Raw genomic sequence first — 20,215 nt, 5'->3', positions numbered from 1 at the left:
CAATGTTGTGTGGAGGTAATCGTGCAACCACTGGAGAACGTTTGAGTTGTTTTGTTCTCTCAACATTTAAGGAATGGTATGCCTTGTTAGGTTTCTGCGTAACTCAAAGGGAACATTCTCCCAAAGTCAGTTATGGGTTTGATTCTAACCAACCAGTGAAGAACCCATATCTAACGTTCTTTTAATGTTTTGTGTTAGCTGGGTCGGATGTGCTCATAGCTCATATAAGTCAATTCCACCATATTGTTTGATTTTTTTCTAAGTCGCGAGCCTTTGCAATAGGGTACAGTTTGTCTCTATACAATCCCTTGGTTTTTTTGTTTTGTACGATCCATTTTATTCCAGTTTGTTGCTCATATTCAAATTGTAAACAAAGCTTTTATCCAACAAGTATGTCTACCAAGCCATACCAATGCATTGCAAAATCAAGTGGCCTTTCGAGCTCTATGGAAACTTACTCAGCTGTGCCAATGACATCATTTTAACTTGATGAAAAACCACTAGTGTACACACTGTAATAAATGACGTCGTAGTGTACATAGACTTTGGCGACTGAGTAGACTCCTGACGTTTGCGTGTCTCCACAACAATTTCTGTTCCTCTTTTCCTTCTCTTCATACAGAATTACTTCCTCTCTTTGTGGCCTGACTACCTGTCTAGAGACAGAGACAAAACATCTTGAAAATAAAAAATATGACACACAATAAAACAAAACCAGTGCAGAGCTATAATTTCAGAGTGTGCACGCCATTTCTTGACCATTTATCTCCTGATAAAAACCACTGCAGCATGCCTTAAATGAGGTGTTTACATGAAGAAGAGGAAGTGAGCTAGATTGCAGACAATACATGTTATGGATATTTCAATATCGAGCACTTCATTCAGAGTTAAGTCTAGTTCCCCTTAAGGGTTCAGGGACATCAGGTGCATGGACACACTTTGAAAGCGTAATCACCTCGGTAAGACTTCAGACACCATGGCAACACATTTTCCAATCTTTGTTATCTGTAAGCAGCCAGCCTCTCCAGCTGTACTCTAGCCCTCATATCCTGCTTGGGCAGTGTTTCCGTTGGTGCCAGTCAGCCGTTACCTGCTAAAGCCTATCAATACCAGTGACCTCACCAGTCACACCACAATATGTTGACTGGTCAACACAGCACACCGTAATTCAGTGCCACTAAAGCACATTTGTTTAAGGTTTCACTTACTGTTACGTCTGCAGCAGAGTGAGACAGGAAGTTATGCCTCCCTGTCAGATAAACAATTCCCCCTCCTTGTTTTCACAATGTTTGCAGCCACCAAACTGCCAGTGCAGGATACATATTAGATGGAAAGTCCCTTTGGATTATCTTTTGAAGCCTGGGAAATGATGAGATACGCCTACAAAAGGTGGAACTGTATACGATACTGTGTGTGTGCTGTTCAACACCTGCTTTTAACGTTATCTTAGACATTGTTTAGCGGTTGCGGCTCCAAATCTGTGTGCTGTTTTCCCTTGTTTTGACAGTATTAGATTATTTTGTTTTTAGCAATGGATGAGGGGTCTTCCATTAAACACTTACAAATAGGACTCATTGTTTGCATTGAGATTTAAAGGCAAGCAAGTGTCCCTAAAGTTCGTACACATAGAAATTAACAATGTATCCAATTGGAATGTTAACAAATAACATATTTTATATTATTTTCAGCATTTGTAATGCAAAAGTTGATGCAATTTGTAAGGTTCACTTAAACGCCATACATTTACCACATTTTCTCTGTGTGCAGACTTTAGAGATATCTAAACTGATGCACACTGCAAGAAGTAAACTCAAAGCAAGATTACATAATGGAAATTAATGGGCACCTTGTCCTCTTAAAGGGGTCCTATTATGCAAAAAAGACTACTTTTCTTACCTGTTGGTACCTGTTTTTGAATATTTAGAATTATAAATTCCCGAAAATTTGAAATCCAACCATGGATGCATGGTAAGGATATTTATAAAACAATCTCGCCTTCTTTAAAATTGTTCCAAAAAAGCCGTTTGGGTTTTGAGACTTTAGTGACGTGTTTTGCTGTAGTTACGTCAGCAAATAGCTAATTTTCTCATTTTCTCAAATTTCTCAAAATGGCGGCGCCCTGCTTTTTCTCAAGATGGCTGCACCCTGCTCGGCTGCGGCTTCAGAGGCTCATGGTAGTAATAGAACATTTTGGCAAATATACTGGTAAATTCTGTGAATTTCATGGCTGGCCTCCAGCGTGAACACTCCGTGGTAACATATGACCGCCAGACAATTTTGGATGTGGATAGATCGGGCCGTTTTGGACCGAAAGATGCGTATACGTTGGACCTCCTCGCTAGCATCGGAATTCTACGCCGGCTAACAACAAAGCTAAAGGCTAATCCTCACAGAACACTGCTTCCTTCCATCCTGCTTTCAAATGTTCGCTCCCTGGAGAACAAACTGGACTACCTTAAGCAGGATTTATATGCAAGACGCGAGATGAGAGACTGCTGTGCCATATTTCTCACAGAAACGTGGCTGAAACCATCCGTTCCGGACGAGGCAGTTAGCATCGAGGGGCTAACTATGTTTCGGTCGGACAGGAGCAGAATTCTCACTGGTAAATCCCGAGGCTGTGGTGTTTGTATACATATCAACAACAACTGGTGCAATAATGGGAAGATAGTCTCATGTCACTGCTCTCCCGATGTAGAAATTTTAACTATAAAATGCAAGCCTTTTTATTTACCCAGGGAATTCAGTGCTATGATCTTCACAGCAGTGTACATTCCTTCCAGTGCTAACACCAAAGAAGCTTCGAATGCTTTGTACTGCTCCATCAATGAACTGCAATCTACACATCCAGAGGGAGTTTTCATCGTGGCAGGGGATTTTAATCAAGCTAACATGAAAACTGTGTTCCCTCATTTCCATCAGTATGTGAATTTTGCAACCAGGGGTGGAAGCACGCTGGACATGGTGTTCAGCAATATTAAACATGCATTCAAAGCTGCACCACGCCCCCACCTTGGCTCCTCAGACCATCTATCTATGATGCTAATTCCTGCATACAAGCCCCTGCTGATCAGGAAGCAAGCTACAGTGAAGCAGGTGAGGACCTGGCCAGAGGGAGCAATGGAAGCCTTACAAAACTGCTTCGAAAGCACAGACTGGAACATGTTCAAGGCAGCCGCCACCAATAATCATAACACCTGTGTGGAGGAGTATGCAGAGTCTGTGTCCGCATACATTCAGAAGTGCATAGAGGATGTCAGTGTGATCAAGAACATCCCCACACGGGCCAACGAGAAACCCTGGATGAACAGTGAGGTACGTGCAATGCTGAAGGCTCGGAACAAGGCTTTTAAGTCTGGCGACATGGTAGCATTAAAAACAGCCAGAGCTAACCTGAACCGTGCCATTAAGGTTGCAAAGCGTGCTCACAGTCAGAAAGTGCAGGACTTCTTCGAGAACCCCACAAACACTAGACGAATGTGGCAGGGCATACAGGTCATCACGGACTATTAAGCTGCCCCCCGTCCCTGTGACAACAGTATCAGCTTCCTAAATGACCTTAACAACTACTTTGCAAGGTTTGAGGCACTTAACACCACTCTGGCGAGAAAATCCATCCCTCGCCCTGATGAGCAGCCACTCAACCTGGACATAGCGGATGTCCGGAAAACCCTGAGGAGAGTGAACTTGATGACATTCCGGGCAAGGTGCTTAAGGGATGTGCAGACCAGCTGGCTGGGGTTCTCACAGACATCTTCAACATCTCGCTGACCCAGGCTGTGGTACCATCATGTTTTAAGACGGCCACACTCATTCCAGTGCCTAAAAAACCTACAATCTCCTCCCTCAATGATTATCGCCCCGTTGTACTCACCCCCATCATAATGAAGTGCTTCGAGAGGCTAGTAAAGGAATATATTGTCTCCAGACTTCCCCCCACATTCGACCCATACCAGTTTGCTTATCGCCCTAACCGCTCAACAGAGGACGCCATCTCCTCTGCACTCCACCTGAGCTTAGAACATCTGGAAGGAAAGGACACACACGTGCGGATGTTGTTTCTGGACTTCAGCTCAGCATTCAACACCATCATCCCGCAGCACTTGGTGAGCAAACTGGCCCCCCTTGGATTCAGTACCCCCCTATGCAACTGGCTGCTTGACTTCCTCACAGACAGACCCCAGTCTGTGAGAGTGGGCAACAATACCTCCAGTGCCATCTCCCTGAGCACCGGCTCCCCCCAGAGCTGCGTCCTGAGTCCGCTGCTGTTCACGTTGATGACCCATGACTGCTGCGCCAGGTCCACTACTAACCACATTGTGAAGTATGCGGACGACACGACAGTAGTGGGCCTCATCCGTGACAACAACGACATGGACTACAGGGAAGAGGTGAAACATCTGGTTGACTGGTGCAGAAGCAACAACCTGGTCCTGAATGTCAACAAGACCAAGGAGATCATCGTTGACTTCAGGAAGCACCAGTCCAGCCACGCTCCACTCTTCATCAACGGCACAGCGGTGGAGATGGTAAGCAGCACCAAGTTTCTGGGGTTGCAGATAACTGACAATATAACCTGGTCCTTACACACCGGAGCTCTTGTAAAAAGAGCTCAGCAGCGCATGCACCTTTTGCGTCGGGTGAAAAGAGCACAGCTCCCTCCCCCCATTCTCACCACATTCTACATTATTATATATATATATATATATATATATATATATATATATATATATATATATGCAGTATATACACTGAAACACATGCCAATACGGCCGGGTTAACTTATAAAGTGCAATTTTAAAATTCCCGCCACACTTCCGGTTGAAAAACTCCTTTGGATATGATTTATGCGCGTGACGTCACAAAATCCACGGAAGTAGTTGGACCCCATCGAACCCGATACAGAAACCTCTTGTTTTCTTCGACAAAATTCCACAGTATTCTGGACATCTGTGTTGGTGAATCTTTTGCAATTTGTTTAATGAACAATGGAGGCTGCAAAGAAGAACGTTGTAGGTGGGATCGATCGGTGTATTAGCGGCTAAGTACAATACTTACAGCAACACAACAAGGACTACTTACTACGCCTAGCCGATGCTTGCCACCAAACCCACGGATGAAGTCCTTTGTCGCGCCGTCGATCGCTGGAACGCAGGTGAGCACGGCTGTTGATGGGAAGATGAGGGCTGGCTGGCGTAGGTGGAGCGTTAATGTTTTTATCATAGTTCTGTGAGGTCCGGTTGCTAAGTTGCTAAATTAGCCTTAGCGTCGTTAGCAACAGCATTGTTAAGCCTTACCAGGCTGAGAATTTTCAACCGTGTAGTTACATGTACATGGTTTAATAGTATTGTTGATCTTCTGTCTATCCTTCCAGTCAGGGGTTTATTTATTTTGTTTCTATCTTCATTTGAGAACGATGCTATCACGTTAGCTCAGTAGCTAAGTGTGTCACCGATGTATTGTTGTAGAGATAAAAGTCACTTTAAATGTCCATTTCGCGTTCTCGACTCTCATTTTCAAGAGGATATAGTATCCGAGGTGGTTTAAAATACAAATCCGTGATCCACAATAGAAAAAGGAGAGAGTGTGGAATCCAATGAGCCAGCTTGTACCTAAGTTACGGTCAGAGCGAAAAAAGATACGTCCATCACTGCCTCTCCAGTCCTTCACTGTAACGCTCCTCATCTACGAATATTTCATCCTTGCTCAAATTAATGGGGTAATCGTCGCTTTGTCGCTCCGAATCTCTCGCTCCATTGTAAACAACGGGGAATTGTGAGGAATACTAGCTCCTGTGACGTCACGCTACTTCCGGTACAGGCAAGGCTTTTTTTATCAGCGAGCAAAAGTTGCGAACTTTATCGTCGATTTTCTCTACTAAATCCTTTCAGCAAAAATATGGCAATATCGCGAAATGATCAAGTATGACACATAGAATGGATCTGCTATTCCCGTCTAAATAAAAAAAAATCATTTCAGTAGGCCTTTAAATGTTAGAAATTGACTTTATAAACTTGATATTGAAATTGGTTTAAGTTGTTGATTATATCTGCTCATTTTATTTATTTACTGTAATAATAAGGTGATTATATAAAAAAGTACCTCACACACAAGAAATATATCCCCAGGGGGATCATGACATTAACGACAAGTCTACATTATTACATTATTTACATTTTTTAGTCCAGTTTTATAGTGAGAGGTTTACAACAAATTGGAAGCTGTCATTAAAACTAATCTGTTTGGCACACAGCAACATGAAGAGGGGTGGTGGTGGGTTGGGGGTGTTGGTGATGTCAGTAGCTATTGACCAACGCCTTAGCTCCCTGCTTTTCAAAAGCTGGTCACCATGAAAACGACACAGTTAGCAGAGTTGACCTTTTGGGCTCAGCTGGGCCTGAAGCAGCCATCAGGTTGTTCTTCAGAAAGCTCTTACGTGCACGCTTGCATTTTAAAAGCCACTGGAACATGTGGACCTTGGGGGTCCGTCTGTGATGTGGGTACATGGTGTACAACAGCAATGGTTTTGAACCAGTCACTAATTTCATCATAAACATATGTGTTTCTTGCTAGCCAAATGCTTCCAGGGTGTCCTTTTATGTCCAGTCCATTATAACACCTACCCAACTGCTCCACTTGCGTAGCCAGGCAACAGCAATTTGAAAGCTTCTTTTGGCAGAGACACAATCACCAAAACTCAGAGAGCTCTTTTGACAACTTGATGAAGGCAATTATGTTGGCTTGATTGATCCAACGCCAACCTACTCAACCAACCTGCTTTGCACTTGTAAACACACACCTCCACTGTGAGCAGGAAGTACATTTCATCAATACTGTACCTCCTGCGACTGCAGTGGATACCTCAAAATGATAAAACCATTGACAACAAACTGGTATTATGATGTGGAATTTGAAGTTATGTTTCCCTGTCATTCACATACATTTCCTGAAGGAAACACATCCATGTAAAAAAGCAAAACAACTGAGCTAAGACTTACCAAAGACCTGCAAACACGCTTGGATGAGTTCCTCCCAGCTGGCCCCTTTGGTGAGGTGACCTAGGGATGCCATGGGTTTACTTGTGGGGGTCGGAACCAGAATGGGCTTGTGGAACCTTTGAGGACGTCCAGGAGGGGAAACTCGAGACCTGGAGCCACATCCTGGAGTCATTTTCCGTTTTAGGAAGCACCAAAACAAAAGTAATTCCAATCAACCATGTTTTTTTTTAATGAAGTCATAACGTAATCGGGACTGGCTCTACATAGGGGCAAGAGAGGGCAGAGCCTCCTCCAGTAAATGTCTTGCCCCCTCAAATCAAATGTTTAAAGTTGAGAAAGTACATTTTAATACACCCACAAAACGTACATATTACAAGTTGACAACATGCTTCGCAGTAGCGGAGAAATCCGCTATAAAAGGGACACGTTACAACACTTGCATGGAGGGTTGTCCTGATACCAATAATTTGGTACCAGTACCAAAATGTATATCGATACCTTTCCAAATAAAGGGAACGACGAAAAATGTCAAAATTGCTTTATTTTAACATAAAATCTTACAATACAATAAACATATGTTTCCTATTGCACTCAAATAACAATTTTAGAAGGTTGAAATATAAATTAAAAGGCATTAAACACAGTGGGCTGTTCTTGTTTTACTCAAAGAACAATTTAAAATGTTTCATATCACATATATGCTGCCATATTTAAGGATTAGGTTAGAATATAATAAAAAGATGATTGACATTATATTAAATGCTTCATGATTTATGTTTGCCACTCCTGGTCTGTGTGTGCTTTAAGAAAAATAAAATTATCAGTAAATACTAAAAACAAAACTATGGATAAATGTACACAGATAAGCCAAGTAGCAGGTAAAACACACTTATGTTGAAGATAAAACACAAATTGTTGGAATTTGTTACAAAATTCAGTTATTTTACCGGCATCCTGCCAGGGTTGGAATTGGGGGTTAGATCACCAAAAATTAATCCCGGGCGCGGCCACTGCTTCTGCTCACTGCTCCCCTCACCTCCCAGGGGGTAATCAAGGGTGATGGGTCAAATGCAGAGAATACTTTCGCCACACCTAGTGTGTGTGTGACAATCATTGGTACTTTAACTTTTAATTAGTTGACGCTAATTGGGCAGTTTTGACTCTGCTAATATTTGGCATCAAGCCAAGCAGCTGTGTGCGCATCTGTGTATCTACATGTGCACAGCAAGGGAGCTGGTTAACTTATGAGAGTAGCGTACAGTATGTGTGTTTGCGAGAATGGCAATGTGTTGGCTGAGTGATGTCAGTGAGTGAATGGGCGTGTAAAGAGAGAGAGAGAAGGAGCGCGTGCACTGCGCAGTAGAGTGATGAACGGGTCCAGTTGTATCCTGCAAAACTAATAATAAAGCAACCAGCATGTCATGAATCGGCGGAGTTTAGCAGACCCATTGCTTGGTGAAGTGAAGGGTGTTACCCCTGACGAAAATATCGACCCTGGAAAGAACGTCTGCCTTGTGGTCCTCGACTACGATCTGCTTGGGAGCCGTACAGCTGGAAAGGTCTAACAACATTCTTACCTGTCACTCTTTATAACTCCTTGGGCAGATCTGAATGCTTATTATTTTAAATGTCTACTTAAGTTTGAAGCAACGGTGGTAATACTAATCGCCACGTTTGGCGAGGCGTGTTTTAAAGCAGAAATTGCAGTGCGGCGCCTCCCTGTTTAAAGCGTCACCTTTATTGTTAGTTTTGAAGTCCAAATACCTCCATATTGCGCTTCACACACCCTCTTTATTGACCAGTAGAAATGAGAAATTATTCCTTTCCAAGATGTTAATGCTTGTATGTACTTTGTGTGTGCGTTTTGACACACTCAACATCATGCGCCTCGGCTCTGTAGTCACCGCCGCAGAGCGGCATTCAGATGAAAGAACGGTACCGGTACTTTTCAAAGGTAGTATAGTACCGATTTTAATTAATTAGTATCGCAGTACTTTATTAGTACCGGTATCCTGAACAACCCTACTTGCATGATATCAACTTCCCTGTTTTCCGTCCATCACCTGTGTCAGGCTATGCGAGTCCGCACGCACACACAGACACACATACAATCCTCCCCTCAGCCCTCAGTAATTTTAAACAAGACAAAAAGTTGTCAGAGACAAAATCCAATCATATTTACTTTTGTCTGGTAAATGGGTGGGACAAGTTCAGAATATTTCCAATCATAGTTCTTTAATAGCGTACAATATGATAGAGGGTGGGAGTAAGTGACGAAGGTGGGCCAATCAGATGCTTTTTATTCATTGCGAGATGAGGAAGTTCAAGTTAAACGTCTCACCGGCGTCGCCAAAACATAAAGGTGTGGATTTAACATGTTCACCTAGGTGTTCACATATTGCAAAAATGAAGAGGGCACATTTTTATTTTTGACACTATGATGCCATCAGCAGGCGAACCATCGATTGGGAAATTGACACAACTGTACGTTAAAGCTGTGTGTATTTGCTGCTTCAGGGGATCTGTTGAAATGAGCTGTGAGGTCAAAAAGAGCTATCCGTTGCTATTTCTGTTTAAACGGTGAATATATAGGTATATAGTTATTATATACCTATATACAGGTATATAACGATGATATAGGATAGCATTATTTCCTCACACTGTAATTGTCTACATCAGGAGAGTCAAACTCAAACACAGAGTGGGCCAAAATTTACAACTGAACAAAGCCGCGGGCCAAGGTTGAACAAATTAACCTTTTAATAGGGACCCAAACAAGTTTTGCATTGAATATTGAAAAAGCAAGGCTTATATAACTTTATAGTGACATGCAAAATCGAGTTTCAAATAATAATAATAATAATAAAAAAATATCAATGGCATATCAAATACAATTTAAATAAAAATTGAATGCCTCTTTTCTATTTGCAGCCTTCTGAGGTAAATATCAACATTAACTTTTTCCACAGGCTAATACATTTGAAAATAAAATAACAATGAATAAACCAACTATTCAGGACTTTAAACTGCTCAGTTTGCAACACACTGATCTAATCTGATGTGCCCAAGCCCAGTGTTGGGACCAACGCGTTACAAAGTAACGCCGTTAGTTTCGGCGGTAACTAGTAATCTAACACGTTATTTTTAATATTCAGTAACTCAGTTACCGTTACTACATGATGCGTTACTGCGTTATTTTACGTTATTTTTTATGTAGTATCGGCTAGAAACAGAAGATCTGAGTGTGTTTTATTGGAGCGCTGCGGTGGAAAAGAAGAGGCGTGCTTTGTGTGGGTGGAGGCGGGGGAGACTCCCAGACCGTAGTTGAGGGGCGCAGGGGAGACGTTCCTCGAGGGCCTATGTACTTCGGGGCTAACAACCTTCACTTTACCCGGAAGTGGGTCTTTACAGCTGGGGGTGAATGACGAGGCCGGCGGTTTGTTGCAACTTTGTGACTTTATTTGGTGTCTTGCAAGCAGTCATCCACCAAGCTAGAGCACCTGCACGCACTCACTGTGCTGGTCCCTCACCTCTCTCGCCCACTCACTAACTGACGTCACTCACCTCACATGCTGTCATATTTTAAAGGGCCACACACACACACACACACATACATACGCTACTCTCATAACAACTAACAAGACATCATGGTGAAGCCAGAAGTCGAGTTTTTTAACATGGAGACATTCTCAATACTTTTCTTTTGTCGAGCACAAAGAAAATAACATTTTAGTTAAATGTAAGTTGTGTCTTGGATCAAAGATCCTATCTAGTTAAAGTTAAAGTGCCATTATGTTGCAGCTATTTTCAAATTGGGCCTTTGAAACATATCTTTGTCTTTGTGTGTTGTATGTAGACCACATTGCTTCAGTGATGCAAATGCATGTCATGTTGATCAACACATTGTATTATTCTCCAGTGCAATAACAGTACTGTAATGAAGGCTAAAAGGGCATTAATGGGAGCCTTAAAAAAAAGGGGAAAAAAATAAGTAAGTAAGTAGTTACTTTTCACAGTAACGCATTACTTTTTGGTGTAAGTAACTGAGTTAGTAACTGAGTTACTTTTGAAATAAAGTAACTAGTAACTGTAACTAGTTACTGGTTTTCAGTAACTAACCCAACACTGCCCAAGCCAGATACCTGGCATCTTTTCTTGGATGCTAGTTCATTAATGTCGGGGCTCAGGCTTTGAGCTGAGGCAACCTTCATTATCGAACGAAGGTGTTCATCAGTCATTATATCTCGTAGCCCACCCGGACCACAGTCTTGGGGGCGTGCCTTAAAGGCACTGCCTTTAACGTCCTCTACAAGCTGTCGTCACGTCTGCTTTTCATCCATTCTAACAACGTGCCGGCCCAGTCACAAGAAATGTGCGGCCTCTGTACGCACACACACGTGAATGCAACTCACACTTGATCAACAGCGATACACGTTACACTGAGGGTGACCGTATAAACAACTTCAACACTGTTAGAAATATACGCCACACTGTGAATCCACACCAAACAAGAATGACAAACACATTTCGGGAGAACATCCGCACCTAACACTACATAAACACAACAGAACAAATACCCAGAACCTTTGCAGTACTAACTCTTCCGGGACGCTACAAAATACACCCCCACTACCGCCAACCCCCCCGCTGCAAAGGATTCTGGTTATTTGTTCTGTTGTGTTTATGTTGTGTTACGGTGCGGATGTTCTCCCGAAATGTGTTTGTCATTCTTGTTTGGTGTGGGTTCACAGTGTGGCGTATATTTCTAACAGTGTTAAAGTTGTTTATACGGTCACCCTCAGTGTAACCTGTATCGCGTGCAGAAGCCGCACATATTATGTGACTGGGCAAGCACTCGTTGGACTGGATGAAAAGCGGATGTGACGATTTTCGGGAGGAGCACTGAAATTTGGGAGTCTCCCGGGAGGGTTGGCAAGTATGAGAATTAGCGGTGAATGCGGTGTTACCGCGTCACCGCCGCTGTATATAATCGGCGGGCCAGCTCTCGTGTAAATTTGATATCGCCTCAGGGGCCAAGTGAAATTACATGGCGGGCCAAATTTGGCCCGCGGGCCAGTCTACATGCTTTGCTTACTGTACGTTAATATACAAAGTGAACCTCCTCACGATGTAATTCTACTTGCTTACTGGCCGAGAACACAATTAATTAAATATAATTTAAAACTACCCAGGAACTGATGTTTCCTGGGTAGTTGGTACAGTAAAACACAACGTGGAAAAAAAAACATTACTATGTCGAGAGTGTAGGCAGTGCTGTTAAGTTTCTCTGCGTAAATGAGTAGAGAATGCAGAAACTTTGTGGCATGATGCAGCTGACCTGTTGATAAACTAGTTTGAGAAGAATGTTTTTGTTTTATTCTTAAACAAGTTGAAAAACGTATTCGGGTGTTACCATTTAGTGGTCAATTGTACGGAATATGTACTTCACTGTGCAATCTACTAATAAAAGTTTATATCAATCAATCAGGCTACATTACTTTTCAGTTGTGTAAATATTGACTATTGTGTGTGAAGTCCTACTGTAGGTTAAATTCAGTTTAAGAATTAGGCCATCAAGTTAAGATAAATGTGATGGCTGATAATATGTGGATGAAGGATAATTAATTTTATTTATTTTACTTGTATTTTTAGTTTCCTTCCTGAATGATTGACACCTTATTGTGTTTAAAAACTACCAGCAGGAGCTTAGACTTTAGGTGGGACACCCTAGTTGAACAGGTGTGAAGGTAGGGGCCTGACAAAGTGCAGTCCTCTTCTCCAGGTTCTAGTTGGACACGGAGATACTGATTTACTAAAGGTTTGCGTGGACTAAAACACACGCAAAACGTATAGCACATGCAAAGCTGATTTACTTAACGTGTCCACAGTGGATTGCGTCTGTTAGGTTAGCAGAATAAGTCTTGCAATCCTTTTTGCGTCCTTGTCTTAATTAATATGCTGATCATCAGAACGCCCACAAAACTGGGAGGAGAAGATGCAATTATAATTATTTATCACTTGCAATGTGATTTATCAACACTTATCAACATTCTGCCAGCACTATTTTGCATTTTATGTAGTAATTGTGCAAACTGTCAGTTCCACACACGGCTGCAGGATCAGTGCTCGTGCTGCATGGACACATCTTCGTGTGTGTGTCAACATTTTTGGATGGTCAGAATTAAAAAATTTAGACATATCGTCTATTCAGCAACATAATTTTACAGCTGTTAGAGGACTTATAGGACTGATTAAAACAAATTCAATTGATGCGTTTCGGTATTTAGTTTTTTTTTATTGACGTTCATTTTTTTCACATAGAATGTACATCATTAAAATATTTCTTAAATGAAAAAAAATTGAAATATGCATTTTTGCGTATTGAGCAGAGTAAGTACAGCCTCTCTTTCATGCACCTTCAGTGGTAAAAAGAAAACAAATGGTGTTGCACTGCACGACTGCTTCTAAAATGCCCATAAAAAGTGGTACTTGTCTCCTGCATGTTTTAAAACATAGCAAAATGCCACAGGTAGGAGCATGATCAAATGAATGTGCTTAATTAAATAATGTGGTCTCCACCACTTTACAATTGCACACACAGTCTTAGTAAATCACACGCAACATGCCCACTAATAGTAAACGCAGTTTTATAGATTGTGCACACTGTTTAGTGCATGGTATTTGGATCTTAGTAAATCAGGACCTTACTGTAGCTATCAACCAAATTCTATGAAGAAGACAATGTTAGTACTGTATTAGCACAGAAAAAAAGTGCTGAAACATGATGTGTACACATGGTGCCCCCTTCACATTTCTGAATGCCCCCTCATATATGCCTGCCTAGAACCGCCCCTGAACGTAATGATTTGTGACATGCAAACCCCTTTTCAGAACACGGTTACATTGCTTGGTGCAAAACAGACAATTATATAGAAATTAAACTTGATTTGGGCTGTCACAATCAAATATTTCAGTAATCGGATTTTCTATTGAAAATGTTAGCATTCATGTGCATGTACGAGACAGTCTGCCTCCAAACAGAAGATAGAGAAAAATAAGGAACTTATTAACTACAACTTTGGACTACAACTGAATACAAATGGCGGACTCATGCAAAGCTTAAACATCATCCTAGTGCAACACATGTATTTTGTTTTGTGCATTTAAGCCCTGCCGTGTTTCTGTCAAAAATAAGAAATACAAAACAGGTCAGGGTGCTTGTTGCATCACGTCTCATATGCTGACCACTTCTTCTTCTGTGGTTTTCCACCAGTCACTGTTTCGTACATCGTAACACATCCATCCATTTTTTTATACAGAGAAAGCTGGAGCCTATCCCAACAGGCAGGTTAGAACCTAGTTAGGTCGCCAGCCTATGGACAAATTAGAGTCTCCAGTTAACCTAACATGCATGTTTTTATAATGTTGAAGGATACTGGAGGTCCCGGGGAAATCTCACGCACAAGGCTAACGTGCAAACTCTACACACAGATTTGAACCCAGATCTCCTGACTGTGTGGTCTACATGCATCTTTACAGTCAGTTTCTGTAAGCTATTATCATCCCTACACCATGATATATGTTATTGGTAAATTAAGTTTTGACCCTAAAACCAGATGTAACATATTGCTGTACTGTCAAATCAAGTGTTGACCCTCTAACTGGAAATATGGTATTTTTGCAAAATTAGCACTAATAACCTTTTGTTTCTAAAACATTCACATGGCTGTATTTTCAAACAAATTGCCCATTGATGTTCTTATTAGGTTATTGTATTCTCAGAGCATTCAATCGATCCTAACTGGACTGCTAATTTTGTCTTAGAACATTGTTTCTTAACCACAGGGCCAGGGTCCATTGTTAGTCCGCGTACCAACCCTTGAGGGCCGCCGAAAATATGTTTTAATGACAATCTCAAACATGCTGTAATGAAAAACTAGTATTATGTTATCTACAGTATTGTAATTGTATGGATGTTCGAAATAAACTAACACCATAACCATAACCAAACCAACAGAATAATTCTTGAGTTAAAGTCATTGAGAAGTTTCTTAAGCGCAAACATTTTGACTAAAGTAGGGAAACAATATTTTCATTTACACCTAATTTTATTGACAGTTTGGTTAAGAAACATATTCATTGTTTAGTTTATTTATTTTAGCACAAGATAATTGTACGCAAATGTATTTTTCGTCAGTTATATATGAGTCTCCTCTTATTCAGTATATTTGTGTGGAGGGGGGCGTGGCCTGCGGACCTGCAGCAAAGCGGGGTGTGCCAGGACCAGCTTCAAGATCAGCGACAGGTGCGTAGATGGCCCACCTAGGCCTGCTTATCTAATCATCTGTCACTCTGTTAAAGGCAGCAGCCGGGGAGAAGAGGAGAGTTGGAGTTGGAGCACGAGCGAGAGCGAGCAGGAGACAGAAAAGGACAATTGCTGAAAAGCACCTAAGAGACTTTATTGAAAATAAAACAGTGTTCTAAAACCTGAAAAGGAGCTGTCATGTCGGTGATTGGTGGTCCGAGTAACCCGGAGGAAAGAAACTTCCACAATTTGGTTGATACTTATTTTTCTAATCAGCCTGACCTAAACCTAAGGTTTATGTAAATAATCATCTTTGTTATTAATACATGGTTTCATATCATTTGACAAGGTTGTAACCTGTAAGTAGAAGTGATGCGAATCTGTCTGTTATGGACGAATCGATTTGCATTGTGATACATGGGTTACGATGCAATTAAAAAATGATTCATTTATGAAACAGAATTATTCAATGCAATTCGATTTATTGTATGAGTGATTCAATACCAGTCAATTTAGTGAATGAACGATTCATTAAGATTCAATACCGTGTGTGGATGATTCCATTCTGTGATTAACGTTTGTTGATGGCCACATTCTTTTTTACACAGAAAAGAACAAAAACATTCCTTCTTGTGCATGCACTCTTCAGAATCAGAATCAGAATAAGAATAGTTTTTATTGCCATTGTTTGAGAACGGGTTCACAAACTTGGAATTTTTCTTGGTGCAATCGTGCAACATAAAACACATATAACACAGATTTGGTAATAACAAGAGCTCTAACTGAGCTATCGGATCTTGTTATAGACTTAGAAAGGAATTCAAAGGAGCTACTGTTAGGAGTTGTTGTTCATGAGCCTGGTGGCCGAGGGGAAAAAACTGTTCAGGTGGCGGGAGGTGTGGGTCTTGATGGAACGTAGTCTCCTGCCTGAGGGGAGAGGGGAGAATCGTTTGTGTCCAGGGTGAGAAGAGTCAGCTGTGATCCGACCCACACGCCTCCTGGTCCTGGAGGAGAACAGGTCCTGGAGGGACGGGAGCTTGCAGCCAATCACCTTCTCAGCAGCACGTACAATGCGCTGCAGTCGATGCTTATCCTGTACTGTGGCGCCGGGGAACCACACGGTGATGGAGGAGGTCAGGATGGACTCTATGATGGCTGAGTAAAACTGCACCAGCATCTCGGTCGGCACCTTTAGTTTCCTCAGCTGCCGCAGGAAGTACATCCTCTGCTGGGCCTTCTTGATGAGGGAGCTGATGGTCGGCTCCCACTTGAGGTGATGGTGATGGTGGTGCCCAAGAAACGGAAGGAGTCCACAATGGAGACGGGGGTGGGAGAGTCAATCAGGGTGAGAGGGGATGGTGGGGCTGTGACTTTCCTGAAGTCCATGATCATCTCCACTGTTTTCTGGGCGTTCAGCTCCAGGTTGTTGAGGCTGCACCAGGACGCCAGCCGGTCCACCTCTCTCCTGTAGGCAGACTCATCGCCATCCGAGATGAGCCCGATGAGGGTATTGTCATCCGCAAACTTAAGCAGCTTTACGGACTGGTGACTGGAGGTGCAGCAGTTTGTATACAGGGAGAAGAGCCAGGGGGAAAGTACACAGCCCTGAGGAGTACCAGTGTTCGTGGTTCGACTGTCCGAGACAATCTTCCCCAGCCGCACGTGCTGTCTTCGGTCTGTCAGGAAGTCATTGATCCAACTGCAGAGGGAGTTGGGCACGCTGAGCTGGTAGAGCTTGTCTCGTAGCAGTCCAGGGAGGATGGCGTTTAAGGCAGAGCTGAAGTCCACAAACAGGATCCTAGCATAGGTTCCTGGGGAGTCCAGATGCTCCAGGATGAAGTGGAGGGCCAGGTTCACTACATCATCCACAGACCTGTTGGCTCTGTAGGCAAACTGCAGTGGGTCAAGGACGGGGGCCGTGATGTCTTTGAGGTGGGGCAGGACCAAGCGCTCAAAGGACTTCATGACCACAGACGTCAGCGCAACCGGCCTGTAGTCATTAAGTCCTGTGATCCGTGCTTTCTTGGGGACAGGGACAATGGTGGAGGTCTTAAAGCAGGACGTCACGCGGCATAGCTCCAGAGAGGTGTTGAAAATGTCAGTAAAGACAGGAGCCAGCTGATCCGCAGTGTCTGAGAGTGGAGGGGGAGACACCATCCGGCCCGGGGGCCTTCCGCGTATTCAGCTTCAAGAACTGCCGGCGTACATCTTCCTCTCGGATGGAGAGGGCCTTTAAAGTCCTGTGATGTTCTTGGAGTCCTGTGATGTCCTTGGAGTCCTTTAAATACTTTAATGAAGTGCTGGCGTTGGTGGGGGGAGCAGAGCTTTGATGAGCTGAAGGCCGTTCATGACGACAGTAATGTGTGTTGAGGCCCTGAGCGAGAGTCCGGTCATTCAGGGCCTGGGGGGCTTTGGGCTTATAGTTCGTAATGGCCCTTAGCCCTCTCCAAACGGCCGCAGAATCATTGGAGCGGAACTGTTGCTGGAGACGGTTAGAGTACTCAGATTTAGCTTTCTCCACTTCCCTGTTGAAAGTGGTACTTCGCTTCTCTGTAGGTACTCCGGTCCCCGCTTCTCCACGCAGCCTCCTTCTTCTTGCGCAGCTGTCTGAGCTTGGGTGTGAACCATGGCTTGTCGTTGTTATAACAAGCCCTGGTGCGCGTTGGAATGATGCGCGCCTCATTGAACTGAATGTATGAGGTCACAGTGTCCGTATACTCGTCCAGATTGTCCATGGCCGCTCCAATTGCCTTCCAACTGTTTCTTAACCACAGGGATTCATTGTTGGGCCAAGAGTGTACCCTAGAGCGCCGCTCAAAATATCCGTTCCTCAGTTGTAATACACTTTTCCACCATTTCTGGCAGTAATGACAATATCAGACAAACAGAAGAAGTCTGGAGCTAAAGTCATACAGAAGTTTCTTAAGCGCAAAAATTATAACTACAGTGGTGAAGCTGCAAATTCATTTGCACATTGATTTAATTGACAGTTTATCTCGGAAACATATTCATTATTAATTTAGTTTATATATTTTAGCACAATTCGGTTGAAGATGGCGCCGTCGTGTGTGGCTGGCCGTCTACCGCTCTCAGTCTGGTTTCAGTTTTTGTTGATTTTATCTTACTGCACTAAACAGTTCGAGTCTCTGCTGGTGTATGATCGCCAAGAATTGTTGGTTTTTCGACCCCCTATCAAAAATAATTTTTCTTTTGATCTTGGTGGTCCAAATGTTTTTCCCCCGATGCTGTCAGGAATACCAGCTCACCTCTTCCGGGTTCCAGCCCTGAGCTTTCCGCGGAAGCGTCGCCGCGGCACCCGTAGTGGCCGCCGGGTAAAGCAGAGAGTGCTGTTGGCGTGCTCTTCCAGCGCTGCCCGGACGGGAAATGGATTAAGCGGTTCCCTTGTTGCTTGCTGGCCCTCCGTGGATCCATCGGGTTACCCTGTACCGAAAATCAGCCCCGATGAGAGACCCAGAACGCGCCGCGCCCGCACCTGCTCAGCCCGGTGCCGCCAACGTGGGGTATATCCCTCCAATTTAAAGTTGTTGTGCCGGGATTCACGGTATGCTGCGACGCCGGTCTCATCTCCTGCCAGAATTGGTCTGGTAAACGCCAGATCAGTGGCGAACAAAACGTTTCCACTCAGGGATTTCTTCGAGTCACGCTGTCTGGACTTCCTGTGCATAACGGAGACGTGGCTCGGTGCCGGTGAGTCCAGTGTTTTCTCCGAACTTCTGCCGGCAGACTGTTGCTATTTTAACTCTCCTCGTGCCTCAGGTCGTGGAGGAGGAACGGCAACACTTTATAAAAATGACTATAAATGTAAGCAATGCTTTCCTTCGTCATTTTTCGCCAGCTTTGAATTTACTTTATTTGAGGTGTGTCGCGCTGACGCGGTGATGTGCGCTGTCATTTACCGCCCGCCCAAATACAATAAGGACTTCATCAATTACTTTTCGGACTTTTTAGCAGGAATTATGCCCCGCTATGATCGTGTCCTCATTGTTGGAGATTTTAATATCCATGTATGCTGTCCCGACAAACCACTGGTGAAGGATTTTTTAAACCTTATTGACTCTTTTAATTTGACACAGTTTGTGTCTGGCCCCACACATGGACGTGGTCACACGCTTGATCTTGTCCTTTCATATGGTCTACCTGTGTCTAACTTGGACATTTGTGACAATGTGCTTTCAGACTATATGCCTGTCATATTTGAGGCCATTTTTAACCGCCTGACAGCTGGAGCGCGCGCTCCTGCGCGTCTCTGTCGGGTTTTTAACCCTCCCACTGCTGGTCAGTTTATTATTGCTTTTAACCAGGTTTTTTTACCCTCTGACTTTGTTTTTTCTATCACAGAGTCTGTTTTTTCTGACACTGAGAAACTCAATGTATTGTTTGACTCCACCTGTGACACAGTCTTGAACTCAGTGGCTCCTTTAAAAATCAAAAAGGCCAAAACTAAATCAGAACCCTGGTTTAATGAGAGAAGCCGTGCGATCAGATGTGAGTGCCGCAAAGCTGAACGCAGGTGGAAGAAGGACAAACTTCAGGCGTCACTCCAGATTTTAAAGGACTGTTGGCATCGATATCAGAGCACAGTAAAAGAGGCAAAAAGAGAACATTTGGCAAACATTATTGCCTCAAATAGTCTTGACCCTCATGTTTTATTCAAAACCATTGACTCTGTTCTTAATGCCCCTCAGCCTACATGTTTGGAACCCTCCTCTGAATTGTGCAATGCCTTTTTAAAGTATTTTATTGATAAGATTGCCACAACGAGGGCTCTCATCTCTGTTCCGACCTCTGACCCTTCTGTCCCGGTTAACTACTCTGCTGTTTTTAATCAGTTTGAGCAAGTGACTCTGCAGCAGTTACAAGAGTTAACTAATCATATGAAGCCCTCAGGTTC

At 43.2% G+C, this 20,215-nt stretch overlaps 2 protein-coding genes across 5 annotated transcripts in view; one reads left to right on the top strand and one right to left on the bottom strand.

Annotated features, from left to right (window-relative positions):
• The window catches only part of LOC133646666 (RAS guanyl-releasing protein 1-like), a 96,458-nt gene that overhangs the window by 55,372 nt on the left and 20,871 nt on the right, over positions 1–20,215 (bottom strand). The window contains exon 2 of one of the 4 annotated variants that reach the window (XM_062042277.1): positions 6,999–7,174. The exons of 1 other annotated variant lie outside the window; for it this stretch is intronic. In XM_062042277.1, the coding sequence (XP_061898261.1) occupies positions 6,999–7,174 (176 nt within the window). Of the gene's footprint in view, positions 1–1,208; positions 1,298–6,998; positions 7,175–20,215 lie in introns of those variants that run through there. 2 more of the 4 variants (XM_062042278.1, XM_062042280.1) reach the window with 2 other exon arrangements.
• LOC133645727 (uncharacterized) lies at positions 2,880–4,270 on the top strand. Its single transcript, XM_062040584.1, has 2 exons — positions 2,880–4,106; positions 4,174–4,270. Exon 1 carries the CDS (start codon positions 2,893–2,895, stop codon positions 3,511–3,513), a length of 621 nt encoding a protein of 206 aa, XP_061896568.1. The 5' UTR covers positions 2,880–2,892; the 3' UTR covers positions 3,514–4,106; positions 4,174–4,270.

Source organism: Entelurus aequoreus, linkage group LG03 (genome assembly GCF_033978785.1).
Source record: "Entelurus aequoreus isolate RoL-2023_Sb linkage group LG03, RoL_Eaeq_v1.1, whole genome shotgun sequence".
In the NCBI taxonomy this organism is placed as follows: Eukaryota; Metazoa; Chordata; class Actinopteri; order Syngnathiformes; family Syngnathidae; genus Entelurus; species Entelurus aequoreus.
The sequence above is the reverse complement of the archived record's forward strand: the minus strand, read 5'-3'. Positions and strand labels throughout refer to the sequence as shown.